The sequence below is a fragment of the Bufo bufo genome, chromosome 3 (assembly GCF_905171765.1).
Source record: "Bufo bufo chromosome 3, aBufBuf1.1, whole genome shotgun sequence".
In the NCBI taxonomy this organism is placed as follows: domain Eukaryota; kingdom Metazoa; phylum Chordata; class Amphibia; order Anura; family Bufonidae; genus Bufo; species Bufo bufo.
In genome coordinates, this window is record NC_053391.1 from 657470825 (window position 1) to 657491791 (window position 20967).

Genomic DNA, 20967 nt, shown 5'->3' on the forward strand with positions numbered 1-20967 from the left:
TCCGTGAGAGGCTTGGCCAGCATGGAAAAGTCCCTGATGAACTTCCGATAATAATTGGCGAAGCCCAAAAAGCGCTGCAGGGAACGAAGACCACTGGGCTGGGGCCACTGTAAGACAGCCGAAACCTTCTCAGGATCCATGGAGAACCCCTCAGCGGAAATGATGTAACCTAAGGTTACCTGGGATCGGTGAAATTTGCATTTCTCAAGCTTACCGAACAGCTTGTTCTCTCGTAACCGTTGCAACACTCGTCTGACATCCAGAATGTGGGCCTCCATGGATTCAGAATATACCAAGATATCATCCAAATAGACTACCACACACTGCTGCAACAGGTCACGGAAAACATCGTTGATGAATTCCTGAAAGACTGCGGGCGCATTGCACAACCCAAAGGGCATAACCAAGGATTCGTAATGACCGGTCCTGGTGTTAAACGCGGTCTTCCACTCATCGCCCGCCTTGATCCTTACCAGGTTATATGCCGCCCTCAGGTCGAGTTTGGTAAAGACCGTGGCCCCTTTAAGGCGATCGAACAGCTCGGAAATCAAGGGTATCGGGTAAGCGTTCTTGATCGTGATGCGATTGAGACCCCTGTAATCGATGCAAGGCCTCAACTCACCGCCCTTCTTTTTCACAAAGAAAAATCCAGCCCCTGCCGGGGACGAAGATTTGCGAATGTGTCCGCGTGAAAGCGCCTCCCTCACGTACTCCTCCATGGCCTCATTCTCCGCTACCGACAGTGGATAGACTTTGCCACGAGGAGGAACGGCACCAGATTGTAACTCTATGGCACAATCATATGGGCGGTGCGGAGGTAGGGCAACCGCGCGCACCTTATCGAATACATCCCGGTACTCCTCATATTCAGGAGGCAACAGAGAGTCCGAGGAAGTACACAGCAACTTGACAGACCCATGGATGCAACTAGCCCCACACTGCGGTGACCACGAGAGGATCTCGACCGATCTCCAATCGAAAGTCGGATTATGCTTCTGGAGCCAGGGGTACCCCAAGACCACCGAGTAGTGTGGAGACGAAATAACCTGGAGGCAGACCGACTCTCTGTGAACGGCACCAATGGCTATCCCCACTGGAAGGGTCTCATGAGTCACGTGTGGCGGCAGAAGGGGTCTGCCGTCTATCGCTTCAAGAGCCAGTGGGGAACCTCGAGCCTGCAGAGGAATGGAATTGGCGGCAGCGAACACACTATCAATGAACAAACCACCAGCACCAGAGTCCACCAACGCCTGGGTCGTCACCGAGCCCCCGACCCAGGAGAGGACAACAGTGATCAGTGGTTTGTCAACACGGGAAACCGGGGATGAGGAGACTCCACCCAAGATCTGCCCCCGACAGGATCTCAGGGTACGAGCGTTTCCCGGACGGTTCGGACATGCCAACCGAAAATGCCCACCGAGACCACAGTACATGCATCGGCCCTCACGTCTCCGGAGTGCCCTCTCCCCCTCGGACAGGCGAGCAAACCCCAGCTGCATGGGTTCACCCCCAGACAAGTCATCCCCAGGAGGCGTGGGAGGAGAGGGAGGCACGGGTGGGACAGCAAACGTAGGCACCAATCTGTTAGAAGACCTCCGCAGGTTCTCCTTAAAGGAAGGTCTCTCCCTGAGTCTGGTGTCAATCAAAATCAGGAAAGAAATAAGAGACTCGAGCTCAACTGGTAGGTCCTTAGCTGCAACCTCATCCTTCAAGGCATCCGAGAGACCATGAGAGAAAGCAGCGACCAGAGCCTCATTATTCCAGCCCACCTCTGCTGCCAGGGTACGAAACTCAATGGCGTATTCAGCTACGGATCGTGAACCCTGTCTGATGGACATAAGGAGCTTCGCAGCAGAGGCAGCACGAGCCGGCACATCGAATACCTTCCGAAGAGAAGCAACAAAACCGGAAAACTCAGCAACCACCGGATTGTTGTTCTCCCATAAAGGGCTGGCCCAGGCCAAGGCCTTGTCCGAGAGCAGCGAGATCAAGAAGCCCACCTTTGATCTCTCAGTAGGAAAGGCATGTGGCAGCAACTCGAAATAAATGCCCACCTGGTTAAGGAAACCTCGGCACTGAGTTGGCTCTCCCCCAAAGCGCTGTGGAAGAGGGGCAGAACCGGTCATACCCCGAAACACCGCAGGCGCAACAACAGGTGTCGGGGTAGACTCTGGCGCAACAACCGGAGCGGCAGTAGGAGCGAGCCCAGGAGCGACAACCGACCCATCGGCAACGGGAGCGAAATGAGCCGTGCGTTCAAGCAGGGTTTGCAACGCCACAGCGAACCGACCCAACAGGTGATCCTGCTGATCAAGTCTGGCAACCAGCGTGGGTAGCGAGGATGGCCCTGTACCGTCAGAATTCATGGCTTGGTCCTAATGTCATGGAACCATGAACCAGACGTACAACAAGAGATAAGTGAAAATAAGAAGGCTTTATTGAAAATAAAGCTGTAAAGCAAAAGTCCAAACGGATGGTGAAACCGAGCAGAGTCTTTGCGAAGCCAGAGGTCAGGAACCAGAAGGGTAGTCAGACGAAGCCAGGATCAGGAACCAGAAGCAGCAGCAGTCTTAGAAGCATGTGAACACAAGAGGACCAAGCAAGGAACTGAAGCCACAGACCTCCTATATATATGAGCTAGGCATCCAGCTCCTCCCAGGGGAAGGAGGAGCCGCAGGGTGGAAGGCTACAAGAAACCCAGAAACCAAGATGGCCGCCAGCACATGTCAAACGAAGGAGAGCAGCAAGCAGGTAAGACCATGACACAAACTGAAAATACCTATCAAAAATCTACCAGGCCGCATAAATTATAAATGAATTTATTGATAGCATACATAAAAGACAATCCGTACATAGATTGGGTGCAGGGAAAGGTGGCATCCCCAAGAGGAAAAAACACACAAGGGCAGCGATTCAACGAGACATCCACATTAGATAATAATAAAGTGCAAGTGCATAGTGCCAAATAATCAAACATATAACCACAGAATCAGTTACCCATGTCTGCTTCCTCAGGGATGGCGCCAGCCCTGATGCGCGTTTCGGCGAACCTTCGTCTGGGGGAGAAGCGCAGTGACCAGGAACGGGTTCGCAGACGCCACTTTAATGCAGTGGCAGGGTCAGATGGATAATATTCTGTATTTGTTCGTGACGCCAATTGCAGTGTGTACTTGAAATAACTAGCATTCAAGCTTTGGTCTCTTGGTCCCAGCAAGTTTTGGCAATCATTGGCAGGAATGAGTACTTCTGCTTTAAATGTGGAACTTGCAGGATAAAACATCTGCTTGGTAGCTCTGTAATTTTGGCAGGGTTAGCTTCTACACTTATCTGGTACCTTCTGCTGTATGGGGACAGACTAGCTGAGGAGGAATAGTCTTCTTCTAGGCACTGGACTTATCTCACAGATGGATTCTCAGGGGATGTTTTCTTCCTGGAGCTCTGGAGGTTGTCTGTAGTTTTCTGTTTTTCTCATCCAGCTGAGCTGAAGGTGCTCAAGCTGGGTACATGGCCTAGTCTCAGCCGAGACTAGGTCCTTGCTATCTTCCCTAAGAAGGGGTTCTCCTGGACACTAACACACAGCCTTCCCCTAGCAGGGGGGAGGCTACCCTACCCTCTAACTTCCTTCTCCTCCCAGACTGCAGGATGTGGGACCAGCGCACCTCTCCACAGAGGGGGAGCTAAGCTGGAATAATCCATTCTAGCTCAGATATACTAAACACTAAACTTGTACCTACCAATGTGTTGCTGCCACCAACTGGTAACCAGGCAAATTTCATGAACGATTGCATTTAACATAGATTTATATGCACATATATGGAAGACATAATGTAAATTATATCTGATGACAGTATAAAGCCTCTTAGAAGATAGTAGCGGGATAGAGGCATGTAGTAACACAACTCTGGGGTGTTACAGAAGGTTCGCCGAAATGCGCGTCGAAGCTGGTGCCATCCCTGAGGAAGCAGACATGGGTAACTGATTCTGTGGTTATATGTTTGATTATTTGGCACTATGCACTTGCACTTTATTATTATCTAATGTGGATGTCACATTGAATCGCTGCCCTTGTGTGTTTTTAACTCTTGGGGATGCCACCTTTCCCTGCACCCATTCTTTATGTACGGATTGTCTTTTATGCATGCTATCAATTAAATTCATTTATAATTTATGTTCTCTGGTAAAAGCTGTTCGGCAGGGGTCCCAGGTGTCGCACCCCCGCAGATTTGATGCTGATGACCTATCCTGAAGAGAAGTCATAAATATAGTTTCCAGGATAACCCCTTTAAGCCCTTTTTTGCCACTATTGCGGTGTTAAAAAGGTGCACATTATGGCACACATATGACAGGATAAGGCAGTGAAAACCTCATCACTCCTGTCCCTGTCAATCAAAGTGCAGAGGGCGCGGCAGTTGCAGAGAGAGCACAGCCTCTAGGTGTAATGGTAACGCCCCCGTTGCTCCTAGAGGCTCATTTACACATATTAAAACATCATTTTTCTCAGTAATGTGGACACATATGAACATGGGACCAACACAGATGTCTACAGATGTCTATAGACTTTTCTTTTGGAAAAAGTAAAATGTTGTGTAACTAAAAACGCTACTCACCCAAAAAAAACAAAAAACAATGACCCAAAAAACTAAGCACTGAAAAGACCATCCACTGGACTCTGGATTGAGCAGGAATTTTAATGAATAATTACAAGTTTTATTGAATCTTTTCCCTTAAAACTAGAGATCAATCTGCTCAGCTCCTCCTGCTCTATAACTGCTCCAGATTAGACTGTATGCTGAATGTAATGGGTTCCCTTCAAGCTTTATGCCTTATTTTCCCATTGTTAATTTGTCCAGATTTTATTAAGTGATGCCCTATTATCATCCTATGGGCAGAGGAGGAGGAGGCCTTGTTGGCAAACGAGGGACAGAGCACACTGAGCAGCCGGACCAGCTAGGAAGAAACAGGCTCCAGGCCGCCCGGCAAGGTAAGCGGAATAGCGTCGGCCCTGTAACAGATTATGATTACACTTTAGAGGTCGGTGTAAAAAGTCAGGATTTTGGAATAAAAAAAAAAAAAAAAAAAAAAAAAACTGTGACATGGAAAATTAAGGGGAAAAAATCAATAAACCCCCCAAAACTTGTTAAACCTACTTATAACATAACAAATTGATTTAAACAATAGTCAATTTGGGGATGATAAATTCCATTGGCAGTGACAAGTGTACCCAATGTAAAAGTATTTCCCCTCCCTCCACCAGGTGGCGCCTGTCAACATCTATTGGCTCTAATAAACTTTTTAAACGTAAACTGAGTTCACATACAGGAACCCTGCAACAACTGTAGATCAGTAAATTCAAGTAAGGCTACTTTCACACTTGCGGCAGTGTGATCCGTCGTCGGAACTGCCTGCCAGATCCGCCGATCTGGATGTGACTGAAAGCATTTGTGAGACGGACTTGTCATGCGGACAGACGGATCCGTCTTGTATCTTTTTTCACATTTTTACCGGTCTGTGCATGCGCAGGCCGGAAGGACGGATCCGGCATTCCGGTATTTTGAATGCCGGATCCGGCACTAATACATTCCTATGGGGAAAAATGCCGGATCCGGCATTCAGGCAAGTCTTCAGTTTTTTTTCGCCAGAGATAAAAGCGTAGCATGCTACGGTTTTATCTTTTGCCTGATCAGTCAAAATGACTGAACTGAAGACATCCTGATGCATCCTGAACAGATTTCTCTCCATTCAGAATGCATGGGGATATGCCTGATCAGTTATTTTCCGGTATAGAGCCCCTAGGACGGAACTCTATGCCGGAAAAGAAAAACGCTAGCGTGAAAGTACCCTAATAAGGAAGAGCAGCTGCAGGGAAACCAACTGGGTCATTTATCAAACTGGTGTAAAGTAGAACTGGCTTAGTTGCCCATAGCAACCAATCCGATTCCACCTTTCATTTTTCACAGCTCCTTTGGAAAATGAAAGGTGGAATCTGATTGTTGCTATGGGCAACTAAGCCAGTTCTACTTTATGCCAGTTGGATAAATGACCCCACAAGTCTCTAGCAGCTGCCCTCCAGGTGCCATAGCCTGTGTCTGTAGTCTGGTGATGGTGGTCTAAATTTCCCAATGAAAAATCATCTGTAAATCTAGGGGGTGCTGAGTAGGGATGAGCGGATTTCATATTTTGAAAATCGTTTTCGCTTCGTGTTGTGGTATTTACTGAATTGCACTATGGATTCCGTTACCACGGACCATAACGCAATTCTATGATGGCATGCATAACGGAATGCCTTTAGTGGCATTCCGTTATTCATTCCGTCATAATAGAAATCTATGGCCTGCATAATGGATCCTTCCCGTTTCCGTTATTCAGGAGAGGCACTGACATGCCGCGTACTCGCGCATGCGCGAGATTACGCAGCTCTAACTTGGTGACCTTGGGGAGCAAGGAGGAGATTCGGAGGATGCGGGGCGGTGCTGGGTTCCTTCACAGCCGGCGTGGCTGGGCTCCAGAAACGTTAGTAACAGCCCCTTGGGCTCCTTACTTGCCTCATTTACATATATATAAAATAGTTTTTTTGCTTAAATAAAAGCACTCAGAGCTATGGGGAATGTATATTGCAGATGTGCTAGCAGCAATCTAGCAGCACATGTCCGCAGCTTATATAGGCAAAATACAGGTGACAGAATCCCTTTAACAACCATTAACAGCGGCCATTAAAACACATTTAGTTCATTGCCTTTTTTTTTTTAACAAACCCAACCCCTGCAGTGCCCTCAGTATACCTAATGTCCCCCATAATGCCTCCTGGACATCAAATGCCACCCTTAAAGGGGTTCTCCGGGAATAAAGAAAATGAAAATTCTTATATATTACTTTATTATAAATATATTCTCAAATACCTTTCATAATTTATAATGGCTCGTTTTGTCTTGGGAGCAATCGTTAGGACAGCGGCCATTTTATTTCTCCTATTAGTTCACACAAAACCTGTCCTGATCACACATGAGGACAAGTTACTTTACAACACTGAGTTAAAGAGCTGCATCATCCTCCTCCTCCTCTCTACTTGTCAGGGATTATGATCCTGAATACAGATAAGAACTTTAGCTGAATGTCTGGGGAATTTAGTTCATGAGGAGACATGAAGTACAGAGAGGACAGACAGGACAGACTGTGCTAATGGAGACTGTAAACAAGTGCTGCTGCTCATTATCCACACCTCACCCTCCTCTCTTGTCTCCTCATCTTCTCCATTGCCACAGACATTCACCTCTATTCAGGATTATGAATCCAGACAAGTAGAGCAGAGAGGCAGATGAGGCAGCACTATGGCTCATTGTGGTGAAGTAACTTTCCCTCCTGTGTGATTAGGACAGGTTTTGTGTGTACTCGTAGGACGGCAGCCATTTTATTTATCCTAATGATTGCTCCCTAGACAAAACAAGCCATTCTAAGTAATGAAAGGTAGTTGTGAATATATTTATTATAAAATAATATTTAAGTATTTTCATTTTTTTAATTCCTGGAGAACCCCTTTAATGGCCCCTAGTAAATACTATATATTGCTCCTCTTAGTGGCCCCCAGTATAGTTAATGCTCCTCTAAGGCTACTTTCACACTAGCGGCAGCCTTCTCCGGCAGGCTTTTCCAGCGGGTGAACAGCCTGCCGGATCCGTGCGGCCGCTAGTGCACGCGTGCCACCGGAGCTGGCCGGAATAAAACTACGGCATGTCCTATTTTTGGATGGTTGCTATTCACTGGCCGTTAAAAAAAAAAACATAGACTTTGACAAAATGTTGTGCTTCAAATGTTGCAGTGCAGTTGTGCCCTATCTGTCGCGCGACTTATTGTCGCGCGACAAATGTTGTCGTGTAGACGTAGCCTTAACGTAGCCTTAATTGGTGGAAATCCTAACAGGAGTGGCCTCCAAGAGAAGAGAAAGGAGGAATAATTAAGCCTAGGTGACCCTGTGACAGAATGACAGCTTCATAGTTGCTAACAATGGCTGCTTAGGATTATTTGCCTAAACTAGGTAGATGTTTTAAGAGTATATTTATCTGAGACAGGAACAGCAGATACAGAGAGAATTACCTATTGTTTAAACAGATTTTCTTTAGAATTTTTGTTTTAATTTTCAATGTCATTGTCTCTATTTAAAAAAATAAAATCCTTAAAATCATACAATTTTCACACTCCTCAAACAGCGGATCTGCAGGGTTCTGGGTGTGGGATCTCCACCGATCTGATATTGATGATGTATTCTGAGAATATGTCATCAATAACACAATCTCAGGAAACCCTTAAAAATTGTATTTTTAAATGGATTTAACTGCATAAATCCTTGTGCTGTCCTCCCCCACCAGGACCTGCTGAACTTGGCAGCACAACAACTCTCCATCTTTGATTGGCTGCCTCAGGCACACGCCCAGGAGGAGACATCATCGCATGGAATCCTTTAAAAGAAACCTAAAAACCCACCTCTTCAGACAAGCCTACAACCAGTGACCCTGCTGCCTCTATACCGCCACGACCAACTTCACCCTCACCTACCATGTCCTTCTCCCATACCATGTAGATTGTAAGCCCTCACGGGCAGGGCCCTCTCTCCTTCTGTACCAGTCTGTAACTCGTATTATGTACAGTACAGACCAAAAGTTTGGACACACCTTCTCATTCAAAGAGTTTTCTTTATTTTCATGACTATGAAGGCATCAAAACTATGAATTAACACATGTGGAATTATATACATAACAAACAAGTGTGAAACAACTGAAAATATGTCATATTCTAGGTTCTTCAAAGTAGCCACCTTTTGCTTTGATTACTGCTTTGCACACTCTTGGCATTCTCTTGATGAGCTTCAAGAGGTAGTCCCCTGAAATGGTCTTCCAACAGTCTTGAAGGAGTTCCCAGAGATGCTTAGCACTTGTTGGCCCTTTTGCCTTCACTCTGCGGTCCAGCTCACCCCAAACCATCTCGATTGGGTTCAGGTCCGGTGACTGTGGAGGCCAGGTCATCTGGCGCAGCACCCCATCACTCTCCTTCATGGTCAAATAGCCCTTACTTTCAAAGTATTCCCAATTTTTTCGGCTGACTGACTGACCTTCATTTCTTAAAGTAATGATGGGCACTCGTTTTTCTTTACTTAGCTGCTTTTTTCTTGCCATAATACAAATTCTAACAGTCTATTCATTAGGACTATCAGCTGTGTATCCACCTGACTTCTCCTCAACGCAACTTGAAGCTCATCAAGAGAATGCCAAGAGTGTGCAAAGCAGTAATCAAAGCAAAAGGTGGCTACTTTGAAGAACCTAGAATATGACATATTTTCAGTTGTTTCACACTTGTTTGTTATGTATATAATTCCACATGTGTTAATTCATAGTTTTGATGCCTTCAGTGTAAATCTACAATTTTCATAGTTATGAAAATAAAGAAAACTCTTTGAATGAGAAGGTGTGTCCAAACTTTTGGTCTGTACTGTATGTATACCCCTTTTCATATGTACAGCGCTATGGAATAAATGGTGCTTTAATAATAAATAATAATAATAATCATCCAGTACAATGAAAAGTTAAATACGGGAACCGCGCTATATTATTAACAGTTTATGAAAGTGGTTGGAAAAAGGAACCATAAACATGAAGAACCAAGTTCCTATTCAGCTGTAAGAAGTGTCAATTGCAGGTCCGTACTTCACATGTAATAAACCTGCTATCCACCTCCAGCCTGTCGTTAGTTCTCGCTTTGAGCCACCAGCCGGTGTAACACCGCAGCCCCTGACGAAGCTAATAGCGAAACCCGGGTCGGGCAATCATTTATGCATGTGAAAACTTTGGAATATGTAATCCTGATCCGGTTTGGAGTGAGCGGCTGGTGGCTCAAAGCGAGAACTAACGACAGGCTGGAGGTGGATAGCAGGTTTATTACATGTGAAGTACGGACCTGCAATTGACACTTCTTACAGCTGAATAGGAACTTGGTTCTTCATGTTTATGGTTCCTTTTTCTAACCACTTTCATAAACTGTTAATAATATAGCGCGGTTCCCGTATTTAACTTTTCATTTTACATTAAGGAGATTGAACCTACCCTATTAAGGGCACCGCTGCTTGGTCTAGTTTTTCACACCAAACATCACTCGTTTTACCATCCAGTACAATGACCTGGTGGGATGGAATTACACAATCGTCCCCTGAAATGTAACGAGCTGTGGCACAAAGACAACTTTTTTTTCACAGGAAACCACCTTCTCCAGGCCTTGGTGATCAGCCTCGAAGGAGAAGCCACCTCTGGCTGTGTATTTTCCCTGAGGGAGACCGTTCGGTGTTCACCATTCTGGCTCATAGGTGGGGTTTCCTACACCTTAAATGTATGATGGCTTTAATAGAAGCGATTTCTGTCTCTTCATTTATTTATTGTATCATTAGGTAAACATTACAAAATACAAATTACTCAGAAAAAGCTAGAAAGTATCATTCAAACAGAAAACCTAATTTCGTCTCAGTTATTTCTATGGTGTCTGTGCTTCTTTTGATGTGCTGGAGAACACTAGTGGAGGTCAAAGGACACTGGAACAGAATAATGTTTAACAGACTGGACAGATAGAAAGGATCACAGGATTTTGGCCCACGCAGGGATGAGCTCATCCATACAACCAGCTGTGGACCATACACTACACTGACCAAATAAGGCAACCAGTCCTACCAGTCCCATCCCTCTGGAGTTCCCGGGATGTCTGCACATTCATTGTGGCGGACACTTCTTACATCCTGTTTTCAGTATACCATCCACAGGAAACCTATGGCTCGCTGACAACTGCAGGACTCCATGTCACACATGACAACCTTCCAATTTTCTTTGTGATTCAATCCCTCACCACTTTCAAGACTTCTTCCATAGGCATTTGAAAATAAGGGGGCACTCACTTGACTATTTTTGGCTATTCCATAGAAGCAAAAGGAGAGAGACATGCAAGCGTAACCACTAGTGCTGAGTGAATTGAAGTTCACAAAGTGCACTTTGATCCAAATTTCAGGAAAAATTCGATTCACTATGAAGCCGAATTTCCTTGTGCTTCGTGGTAACAAATTAATTTTCCCTAAAATAGCGGTCAAAAAAAAATTCACCTCATCCATTTGTGCACAAAGAGTCCTCTCTGGCCATCTTGATTGAAGATCCCACATGAAATCTCATGTGCGGTGACGTATGACATCACTTTTTCGGCCAGCGTGATGACGTCATAACTAATGTTGATCAAGCACCAAAGTCCTCGGGTGCTCTGGTGCTCGAGTAGAACACCTCGGGATGCTCGGGTGCTCTACAGAGCACTAAAGCACAATGGGAGAACCAAAGCATTAAACCAGGCACCCCCTGCTCTGAAGAGGGGAAAGTGTCTGGTTCACTGGAAAAGGTCAGAAATTGATGGAAACACCACCGAAATGGTCAGGAACAGCATGGGGAGGATGTCTGGATGCATCTTGGACTCCCAGGTCACTGCTGGGAACGATGTTGTCCGAGTAGTACGCCAATTTTACAGACTGACAATAATACGCAGCCAACAAATGTGCAGGGAGGAGACTCGAGCATCGCGCTCGAGTCCAAATGGTGTTCGGCTGAGCATGCTCGCCCAATACTAGTCATGACGCACCGCACATGATTTTGTGCTGGATCTTCAATCAAGATGGCCACGGCGGACTCTACAAGAGCAAATAGATAAGGTGAGTATTTTAATTTTCTTTTTTAAACCAATTAACCCCTAACAGGCCTCAAAGGTCATATCAGATGCTACGATGTCATGAATGAGGCATCTGAGGGGTTCAATGAGGGGAGGCAGCACCATCGCCATTGCCCACTACTCACAAAGAAATGCGTTTCATGACGAAGTATTTCGTCACAAAGCAAATTTCTTTGTGAAATTCAGCGAAACAGCCGAATCGAAGTTTTAAGAACTTCGGTCATCTCTAGCAGCCACCTCTCCATTCTTGGTGGAACGTTGTTGCTGGGTCACTAGCTGCTTGAGGACACGTCACCGCTGAGGCTACTTATTGGCTGCAGCAGCACACGTGACCCCATCTGTCTAGAAGCTTACAGGAGGTGGATCGGAAGACCATTGAAGAGAGCCAGGGACCTGAAATGGAGCAATAGGGAACAGAGATTTTATCTACAGGCAGCGTCGGACTGGCCCACCAGAGTACCAGAGAATCCTCTCGTGGGCCCAGGCTCTGATACCACAGTCGACCCCAAAGGTCCAGTAAAAATAAACCCATTTGGAGCTGCCTTTGAGGAGAGTCACATACCACTAGGGACTATTTATTTAAATCAAAATCTATTAGAATTTATTGATAATACACGGATTGGGCCTAGGGTTGCAACGTTTCCCAACAAAAAATACCGTCCAAGTTAAGCCACACCCCAAAGGGGGTGTGGTTGTGGGGGTGTAGCTTAAAACGGGTTATTAAGTCACTGTGTCATAATGTGGCCCCCAGTATTAATAGTGCCCCCATTAGTGCCCCCCAGTAATATTAATGTCTCTGTTAGTGCCCCCAAGAATGGATAATGCCCCCATTAGTGCCCCCCAGAATTGATAATGCCTCCAATAGCGCCCCCCAGAATTAATAATGCCACCATTAGTGCCCCCAGTAATAGTGATGCCCCCATTAGTGCTCCCCAGTAATAGTAATGCCCCCATTATTACCCCTAGTACTAGTATGTCCTCATTAGTGCTTCCAGTAATAGTAGAGCCCCATTAGTGCCCTGTAATAGTAATTCCCCCATTAGTGCCCCCCAGTAATAGTAATGCTCCCATTAGTGCCCACCAGTAACGGTAATGCCCTCATTAGTGCCCCCTAGTAATAGTAATGCCTCTATTATTGACCCCCAGTAATAGTAATGCCCCCATTAGTGCCTCTAGTAATAGTAATACCACCATTAGTGCCCACCAGTAAGTCACTTCAGCACCAAGTTGTGGTAATAATTTGCTTTTGGGGAAGAGCCTGCCTTTCATTGTCTGCAATTTGCCAGTGCCACTAAAGCAAGGCACTGATCAGTTTAACATTCACATACCTATAAAAAAAATACAGTCTTCCTCCTTCTATGTCCAGAGCAGAGGGCTCAGGGCACGGGAGCGCTCCGCTGCCGTCTGCCTCAGCCAGCTTCCTCCTACAGCCTGCTGTGCCGTCTTCATGCGATCCTCATCCTGTCTGAAGGGTGCAGCGGGTGCGCGCAAAGCGGCAAGCTTATACAATGCAGAGGACTCCTCCCCTGTCTCATTCCGGTGTCAATAATAAAATTACCTGCCATTATCATTGCCAGTACAAAAAAATATACCGGCACCGGCAGGCTGAGTAAAATACCGGCCTTGCCGGTGAAATTCCGGTCAGGTGGCAACCTTAGTTGGGCCCCAAGAATAATTTCCTCTGGCGAGCCCAAGGAACCCCAATCTAGGGGTGAAACGATTACTCAAATTAATCGATTAACTCAACACAAAAAAATCCTCAATGCAAATTTTTTGCATGGACTATTTGTTAGTGCCATGTGAGTGTAAGTGAAGACTATGTACACTATGGAGTGTAAGTGAAGAGCTTGCTATTACTCACGCTCCATGGTCACCCGTCTGCCCGCACCGCGCTGCACTGGATCCTGACGTACACACATCTTCAGGACACAGTGCACGTAAGCACGCACTATGACCTGATGCTGTATAGATTCTAGTAAAAAGCAGGGCGGCACTACCTTCTTTGAATTAGCGGTGCACGTGTCCGTGGAATGGCGTCCAAACAAACGTTTCAGAGAAGAAGACCGGCACTTCGCAGATGTAGATCACAATGTAGATTTATTTAGTCACATATTCAAGTGGCATAGTGACGCGTTTCAGCACAAGTGTGCAGTCTTTATACATCTATTATTCATGAAAAAGGAATCAATGCAGTCGCGGGTCTCTTAGGCACAAGTACATACAAAAAGGCAGAAAAGGAATTTTTTCTGGAACATTTAAAAATAGTTCTTGAGCAAAATAATTTTTTGCTTCAAGATTCTTTTTACCAGCAGTGCCGTGGGACCGCGATGGGATCGAACGTCGCGCCGCCATACGCAAATACATATATGGCTTCTTTTGAGTGTCAATTCGTTTACTCTAGCCCTCTATATCATCAACATTGTATATTCTGGCGTCGATTCATCGACGATATTTTTTGCGTATGGCGAGGCGACGTCCAATCCCTTATGGAATTTACCACATATTTAAATTCCATCTGGGATGAACTGAAATTCACTGTACACCATAGTTCTGATAAAATTTCCTTTTTGGATACCTGGGTGACTAGGGACAAAGAAGGTAAGATACAGACGGATTTATTTGTGAAATCAACTGATAGGAATAGTTTGCTGTCCTTGTTAAGTAGTCACCCAGCAACCATCAAGGAATCTATCCCATATTCACAATACCAGAGGGTTAGGCTACTTTCACACTAGCGTTCGGAGCGGGTCCGTCTGATGTTTCATCAGACGGATCCGCTCCTATAATGCAGACGTTTGCATCCATTCAGAACGGATGCGTCTGCATTATAACTTAGAAAAATTTCTAAGTGTGAAAGTAGCCTGAGCGGATCAGACTTTACATTGAAAGTCAATGGGGGACGGATCCGTTTGAAGATTGAGCCATATAGTGTCATCTTCAAGCGGATCCGTCCCCATTGACTTCCATTGTAAGTCTGGACGGATCCGCTCGCCTCCGCACGGCCAGGCGGACACCCGAACGCTGCAAGCAGCGTTCAGGTGTCCGCTGACTGAGCGGAGCGGAGGCTGAGCGCTGGCAGGCGGATGCATTCTGAGCGGATCCGCCTCCACTGAGAATGCATTAGGGCTGGACGGCTGCGTTCGGGGCCGCTTGTGAGACTCTTCAAACGGAGCTCACGAGCGGACACCTGAACGCAGGTGTGAAAGTAGCCTTAGACGGATCGTTAGTGATAGGGATATGTGTCAAACAAGATTAGACGATATGACTAATAAATTTAGAGAGCGAGGCTACCCCCCTGATCTATTGAAAATACAGCGTAATAAAGATGAGACTACACCACCGGATAGAACTAAGAAAGAAACAAGGATCCCCTTAGTGATTAAATACTATCCTTGGTCCCAGCGCCTGAGGACTATTGTTAATCAACATTGGCACATATTATCCAAGTCCTATCCACGGATAGGAGAGTTCCAGAGGCCACCCATGATATGCTATAAACGGGCAGAAAATATTAGGGATAAGATAGTCCGGGCAGACGTGGGAAGTAATAAAATAGAAAGAGGACAGAGTTTTTTATCTACACCTAGACGGGGCACTTTTCCTTGTTTAAATTGTGTCAATTGTTCCAGCGTTATAAAGGGTTCATGTTTTTCTCATCCTCACTCAGGTGAAAATATTCCAATAAGGGGCACGTTCACCTGTGATAGTAGATTTGTGGTTTACATTCTTAAATGTCCATGTGGATTATTATATGTGGGGGAAACCTCGATGAGAATGAAGGACAGACTAAGTAAACACAAATCTACTATCCGCAAACAGAATTTAGTACTTCCAATACCCCTTCATTTTCATGATAAAAAACATAATATCTCGCAGTTGAGGTATCAGATCATTTAAGGTGTATCATTACCCCGTCGAGGGGGTGATAGAAATAAATTGTTATTGAAGAGAGAGGCTTACTGGATCCATCGTCTGCAGACAATGGAGCCCAGGGGCCTCAATCGTGAGTACAATGTGTCCTGCTTCCTATAAGGCATTCGGCCTTATGCAATCCGATCAATATATTTCTTTCTTTCTAGCGTGATTAATCACTGCCAAAATGGACTATATTTGACTGAAAATCTTCGCCAGTACAGAGTGGATGTGTTTTTGCGATTTTTTTTTTGCGAATTTTCTATTGCGAATTTTTCATTGCGAATTTCTCATTGCGATATATTTGATATGCGAATTTTTATTTAATGAGGGAGGCGGAGTTCCTCTGATGATGTCAGTTCCTTAGTGTTTCATTTATGTATAAATAGCTGGAGTGTAAGATGTTTCATTGCAGTCTGATGAAAGCACACTTGTGCTGAAACGCGTCACTATGCCACTTGAATATGTGACTAAATAAATCTACATTGTGATCTACATCTGCGAAGTGCCGGTCTTCTTCTCTGAAACTGATGCTGTGTGATGTCAGGTCTCAGTGCAGTGCATGAAGAAGAGGATGGAAGATCTCTGGAGTGTCGGCAGCACCCCTACAGGAAAGGTAAGTATTTAAGTTCACTGGCGCTCCAACTGGGCACTGTTGGCTAGGAGGGGGAGTGGGGGAACTGATGGCAGTGAGGGCAGCTGGTGGCACTGGGGGGAGCTGGTGGCATTTTAGGAGGAGTTGGTGGCATTGGAGGGGGAACTGATGGCACTGGGAGAGGTAACAACTTATGACATGGGGAAGCTGGTGGCACTGGAGGGAGCTGGTGACATTGTGTCACGGTCCCTCAGGTGACTGATGTCAGGAGATCAAGTAGACTGGCTGAGTGTGGAGGAATATAACAGCCTCCTTGATTTCTCTTGATTCAGTGTTGATAGGGTTAATGACCACTTCCTTTGTCTCAGCTGTTTCTCAGTGTTCATCACTTCTACCCTTTATAGTCTGTCCCCACCCTTCTGACTTTGTGGTAGATTGCTTCATTTGATTTTGGAAAGAGCTGGAGTGTGGTTCTCCCTGAGTTCCTGCTCATCCTTCTACAACAGAAGCTAAGTGTCTCGCTTGTTTGTATTTTGTCATTTCCACTTGGTTGTGGTTACTAGGCCTCAGGGAGACGCTTGTTCCTTCATCTTGGAAGGAACGGGTTGTCTCAGCCCTGCCAATATCTTTAGGGCTCCTCAGGGTCTCCAGGGCTTCCAGGTTCCTGTGTATGGGCATTTCTACTTTCAAGGGGTGCCCATACAGTTAGGAGTCAGGGCCAGGAGTAGGGTTCTTTAGGTGGCGACACTTTCCCTTCCCTAGCGTTGAGGCCTAGTGGCTTTTCCTTTCCCCCCTGGTTGTCGGTGTGGTGTTTACTCCTTTACCTTAACTGTGACACATTTGGGGAGGAGCTGGTGACATTGGAGGGGGAACTGATTGCACTGTTGAAGGAACTAATTGCATTGAAGGGGGAACTGATGGCATTGAAGGGGAACTGATGGCACTGGAGGGGGGACTGATGGCACTGGAGGGGGGAACTAATGACACTGGGGAGGAACTAATGGCACTGGGGGAGGAACTGATGGCAGGGGAGCTGATGAGTTTTTATAGAAAAAGTTCTTTTAATTAACTTTTTCTTATTAAAGTACTCAATTAATCGTTGGATTAATCGGTAGAATACCTGATTACTAAAATAATCAATAGCTTCAGCCCTACCCTAGTCCAACACTTTATACAAGTACAACATGATGGGGTTGACAGAAGAGTCCCCAACGGTGGACAACGTCTTTTGGAGACCCTTTAAAGGGAACCTGTCATCAACTTTATGCTGACCGTACTGAGGGCAGTATAAAGTAGTGACAGAAATGCTGGCAGTTCTCTCCTAGAGAGAAAGGGAGAAGTCTAGGTAGAAGACTGTCAGTCATCAGCAGGTGGGCAGGGAGAGCAGGAATTCATGAATAACCAGGACTCTTCTCAGGTAGATTTGACTCTTTTCAAGGCCTGTGCTGCAATGATTATGATGCTGGTTCTCGGCAACCACTTACTTTTAGCTGATGTGTGGCACACCGCTGACATCAGCATTTCTGTCACTAATTTATACTGCCCTCAGAACGGTCAGCATAAAGTTGATGACAGGTTCCCTTTAAGGCTATTAATTGCTGAAATGTGAAAAGGTCAAATTGAGAAATCACAGAAGGATGATTTACTAGCGCACCGGAGAACATCTATTATATTATTCCCGCCTGTTGGCTCTTCTCACAGATAGCGGTTCGGGATCAAAATATCATTCCATCAAATTATACCAGAATGGAAAAACGATATTTTTAAGTTACTCTCAGATATACATTTACTGCATGGCTGCCCGGCGTTACAGTCCCCCAGAGATGAGCAGAATGATTAAACCTCTTATCACTAAGTTCACAATCATATCATGAAGGAATTGTGTCTCGCTGCAACATTAAGTAACGTTACAGAAGGGACCTGAGTTACGATGGGAAAAATCTAAACAGCCCCTATGCCTATTTCCAGATAGTGCGAGGACCTTTATAAATCTCTTCTGCTGCATTAGCTTCATGACACGGCCCAGTGCTGCCCGGTGATGGAACGGCACACATCACCTTAGGTGATCCTCATAGTTGTTGACTCTCTGCCAGTCACGCCTTAACCATTTAATGACTGAGAGACTTAAAATGGTGACCTTAAAGGGGTTATCCCATAAACAATACATGGCAATCTCTTTCTAAGCTAAAACCAGCCCTGTACCTCACATGGATCCAGAGATCTGCTAGATTTAATTCAAGCTGACAGCTCAAGGGCATGTTCTTTTTCAAGGGATGTTCCTTTCTGCTACAGCTCTCTCCCTGTAAGGCCTCATGCACCCTGTAAGGTCCGCATCCGTGCGTCCATTTCCGCAAATTATTGAACACATCCTATTCTTGTCTGTATTGTGGACTATTCAAGAATAGTCATTTCTAGTAGTGCGAGTGAGAAAAATGTGGATTGCACAGTAGATCCAGCTGATGGACGTTGAAGCATGGAGCTGAGCATGTGCGGCCACTTCAGCAAGGTGGACAGAGAGATCCGAAAAAGAACAAACAGCAGGTGGTGCTATAAAGGTAGATTTTATTAAATAGCTCAACCGCTGTACAATTTTTTTAAACATATGCAATTACAAAAGTATTCAGATCCAGATGCTGGTTTGAAAAAAGTTGAATATGTTTCTTGATACAACCCCTTTAATGAACTTGCTGAAGACGGTTGTGTGAAATATCTGTGGTTAGGACTATTATATATTTTATGATTTTACATCGTCCAGTTGTTACAAATCTTGTTTCCCCCCAAGGGACTAGCAGTACAAATGATGTGTCCTCATTAGTTCCCAAAACCATGCACTCATATGTGGGCAAAACCACACTATGGGCCTGTGACGGCTAACCTCCGGCACTCCATCTATGGTAAAACTACGACTCCTAAGATGTACACTTGCTTGGCTGTTTCTCAGAACTCCACAGAAATGAATGAAGCATGCTGGGAGTCGTAGTTTCACTCCAGCTAGAGTGCCGGAGGTTAGCCATCACTGCTATAGAGCATCAACGTTCAAATATGTGCATGTAGGCCTCTTCATAAACCACTCATATGCTGGACAGATGGTGCACACACATAGTGCCCACATCATACAACACTTGCATGTTGGACACATCACACATGCACCAATTGCTTGCTGGACACATTCAACACTACCACCATCATTGCGGCGGCCACGACTTCTATCCTCTCCGACCTACCCATCTCCTACCGGCCGCTGCTTGCTAGTTATGTACCTCTCACGCATAACATATATGCCACACAAGCACAACCAACATGCCCTCATAGATACCAATCATTCACCAGATTTATTTTGCCCAGTGTTGCCCCTTGGTAGGCAGGCATGAGAGGTAGCCACACCTCAATACATGGGAGCCACACCTAGATATCAGTAGCTGCACCTCCTGTCTCCTCCCATCTGGGCCCTTGTGTGACTGAACAGGTAGTATGTCCAGCCCTGGGCCATAAGGGAACTCAAACCACCAGGTTTCCAGGCGGCCGAAAACCATGTGCCCACAGCAAAGTTCAAACTATTTGCCCATAGGAAGGCACAGTAACTTAAGATCTCTAATCATGTCTTTTTCAAACTTTTTTTTCCCTGTATGATCTACCAGACCATGGTTTGACCTTTCTTGAATGTTGAGAAGTCTATGACATGTCCCCCCCCCCCCTCCAGATACAGTATATGTGTGTGAAGCCTAAACCAGTGCCCAAAAGGCCATGACTCTCTACAACCATGGAGAGTCCTGCATAGAACACTCCGCAGGTGTCAATATCCCATTTTGCTATTAATTTGAATGGATGATGAATGATTTCATATCGATACAGTCCTTATTTGTCTACTGTAGATAGTGCAGAGCTCCAACCTGGTCATACAAGGATCAGAATATTCCTTCTTATGGTCATAGTGAATTCTATAGGCCAGACCAATTGACTCAGTTATGTGCCGGATCGGGAACTTTTCTTTTATTTTGTTGTTCTGCTCTGTTATAGGAAACTAGATCGCAGGTGTGAACCCAGCCTAAGGTGTAAGATAACACCACCATTTATATATGGCCATGACATTCTGACAATTTAAGTAGCGTCCAACTACCTACCTTTGCTGCACCAATCTGTTCCTTACGGAACTTCTCCAGGGGGGATATTAAAACGTCATTGGCATTCTGGATCTGTAAAATAATAATAACAACTTAAAATTAAAAAGTAAAAAAAAAGTGAAAATGGATTGCTTACACATCACATAGTAGAAATTTGCTAGTTCTGTAGGGAATTTTGCAAACTGCTGACAATAAAAGGGTTTTCCAAGACCAGTAAAATTTTGCACAAAATGCCCTAAAATAAAAAATGACCCATGACTCACCTCATAAATATCCCTCCACTCACCTGCCACTAATTAGATTTTTGGCTGATCATGGAAAATCCCTTTAAAAAATCCCATAATTGATGTGAAAAAATGAAAACATTACATACAGGACATGACAATCTCTTTCTAACAAAGGTATAACCAGCCCTGTACCTCACATGGATCCAGAGATCTCTCCTTTCATTGCTCCAATTGCTTTGCTTGATTTATTTCAAGCTGGCAGCTGAGGGGGCGTCTCCTTCCAAAGGGACGTGTCCTTTCTGCTGCAGCTCTCTCCCTATCACAGCCCTGGTGGCATGTCCTTTCTGCTGCGGCTCTCTCCCTATCACAGCTCAGGGGT

The 20967-nt window shown here is 45.3% G+C and overlaps 1 protein-coding gene across 1 annotated transcript in view; it reads right to left on the reverse strand.

Moving 5' to 3' along the window:
• The window catches only part of ARHGAP42 (Rho GTPase activating protein 42), a 323239-nt gene that overhangs the window by 108753 nt on the left and 193519 nt on the right, over positions 1–20967 (reverse strand). Inside the window, exon 4 of the mRNA XM_040426303.1 lies at positions 20362–20433. Coding sequence (XP_040282237.1) covers positions 20362–20433 — 72 coding nt within the window. The remainder of the gene's footprint in view (positions 1–20361; positions 20434–20967) is intronic.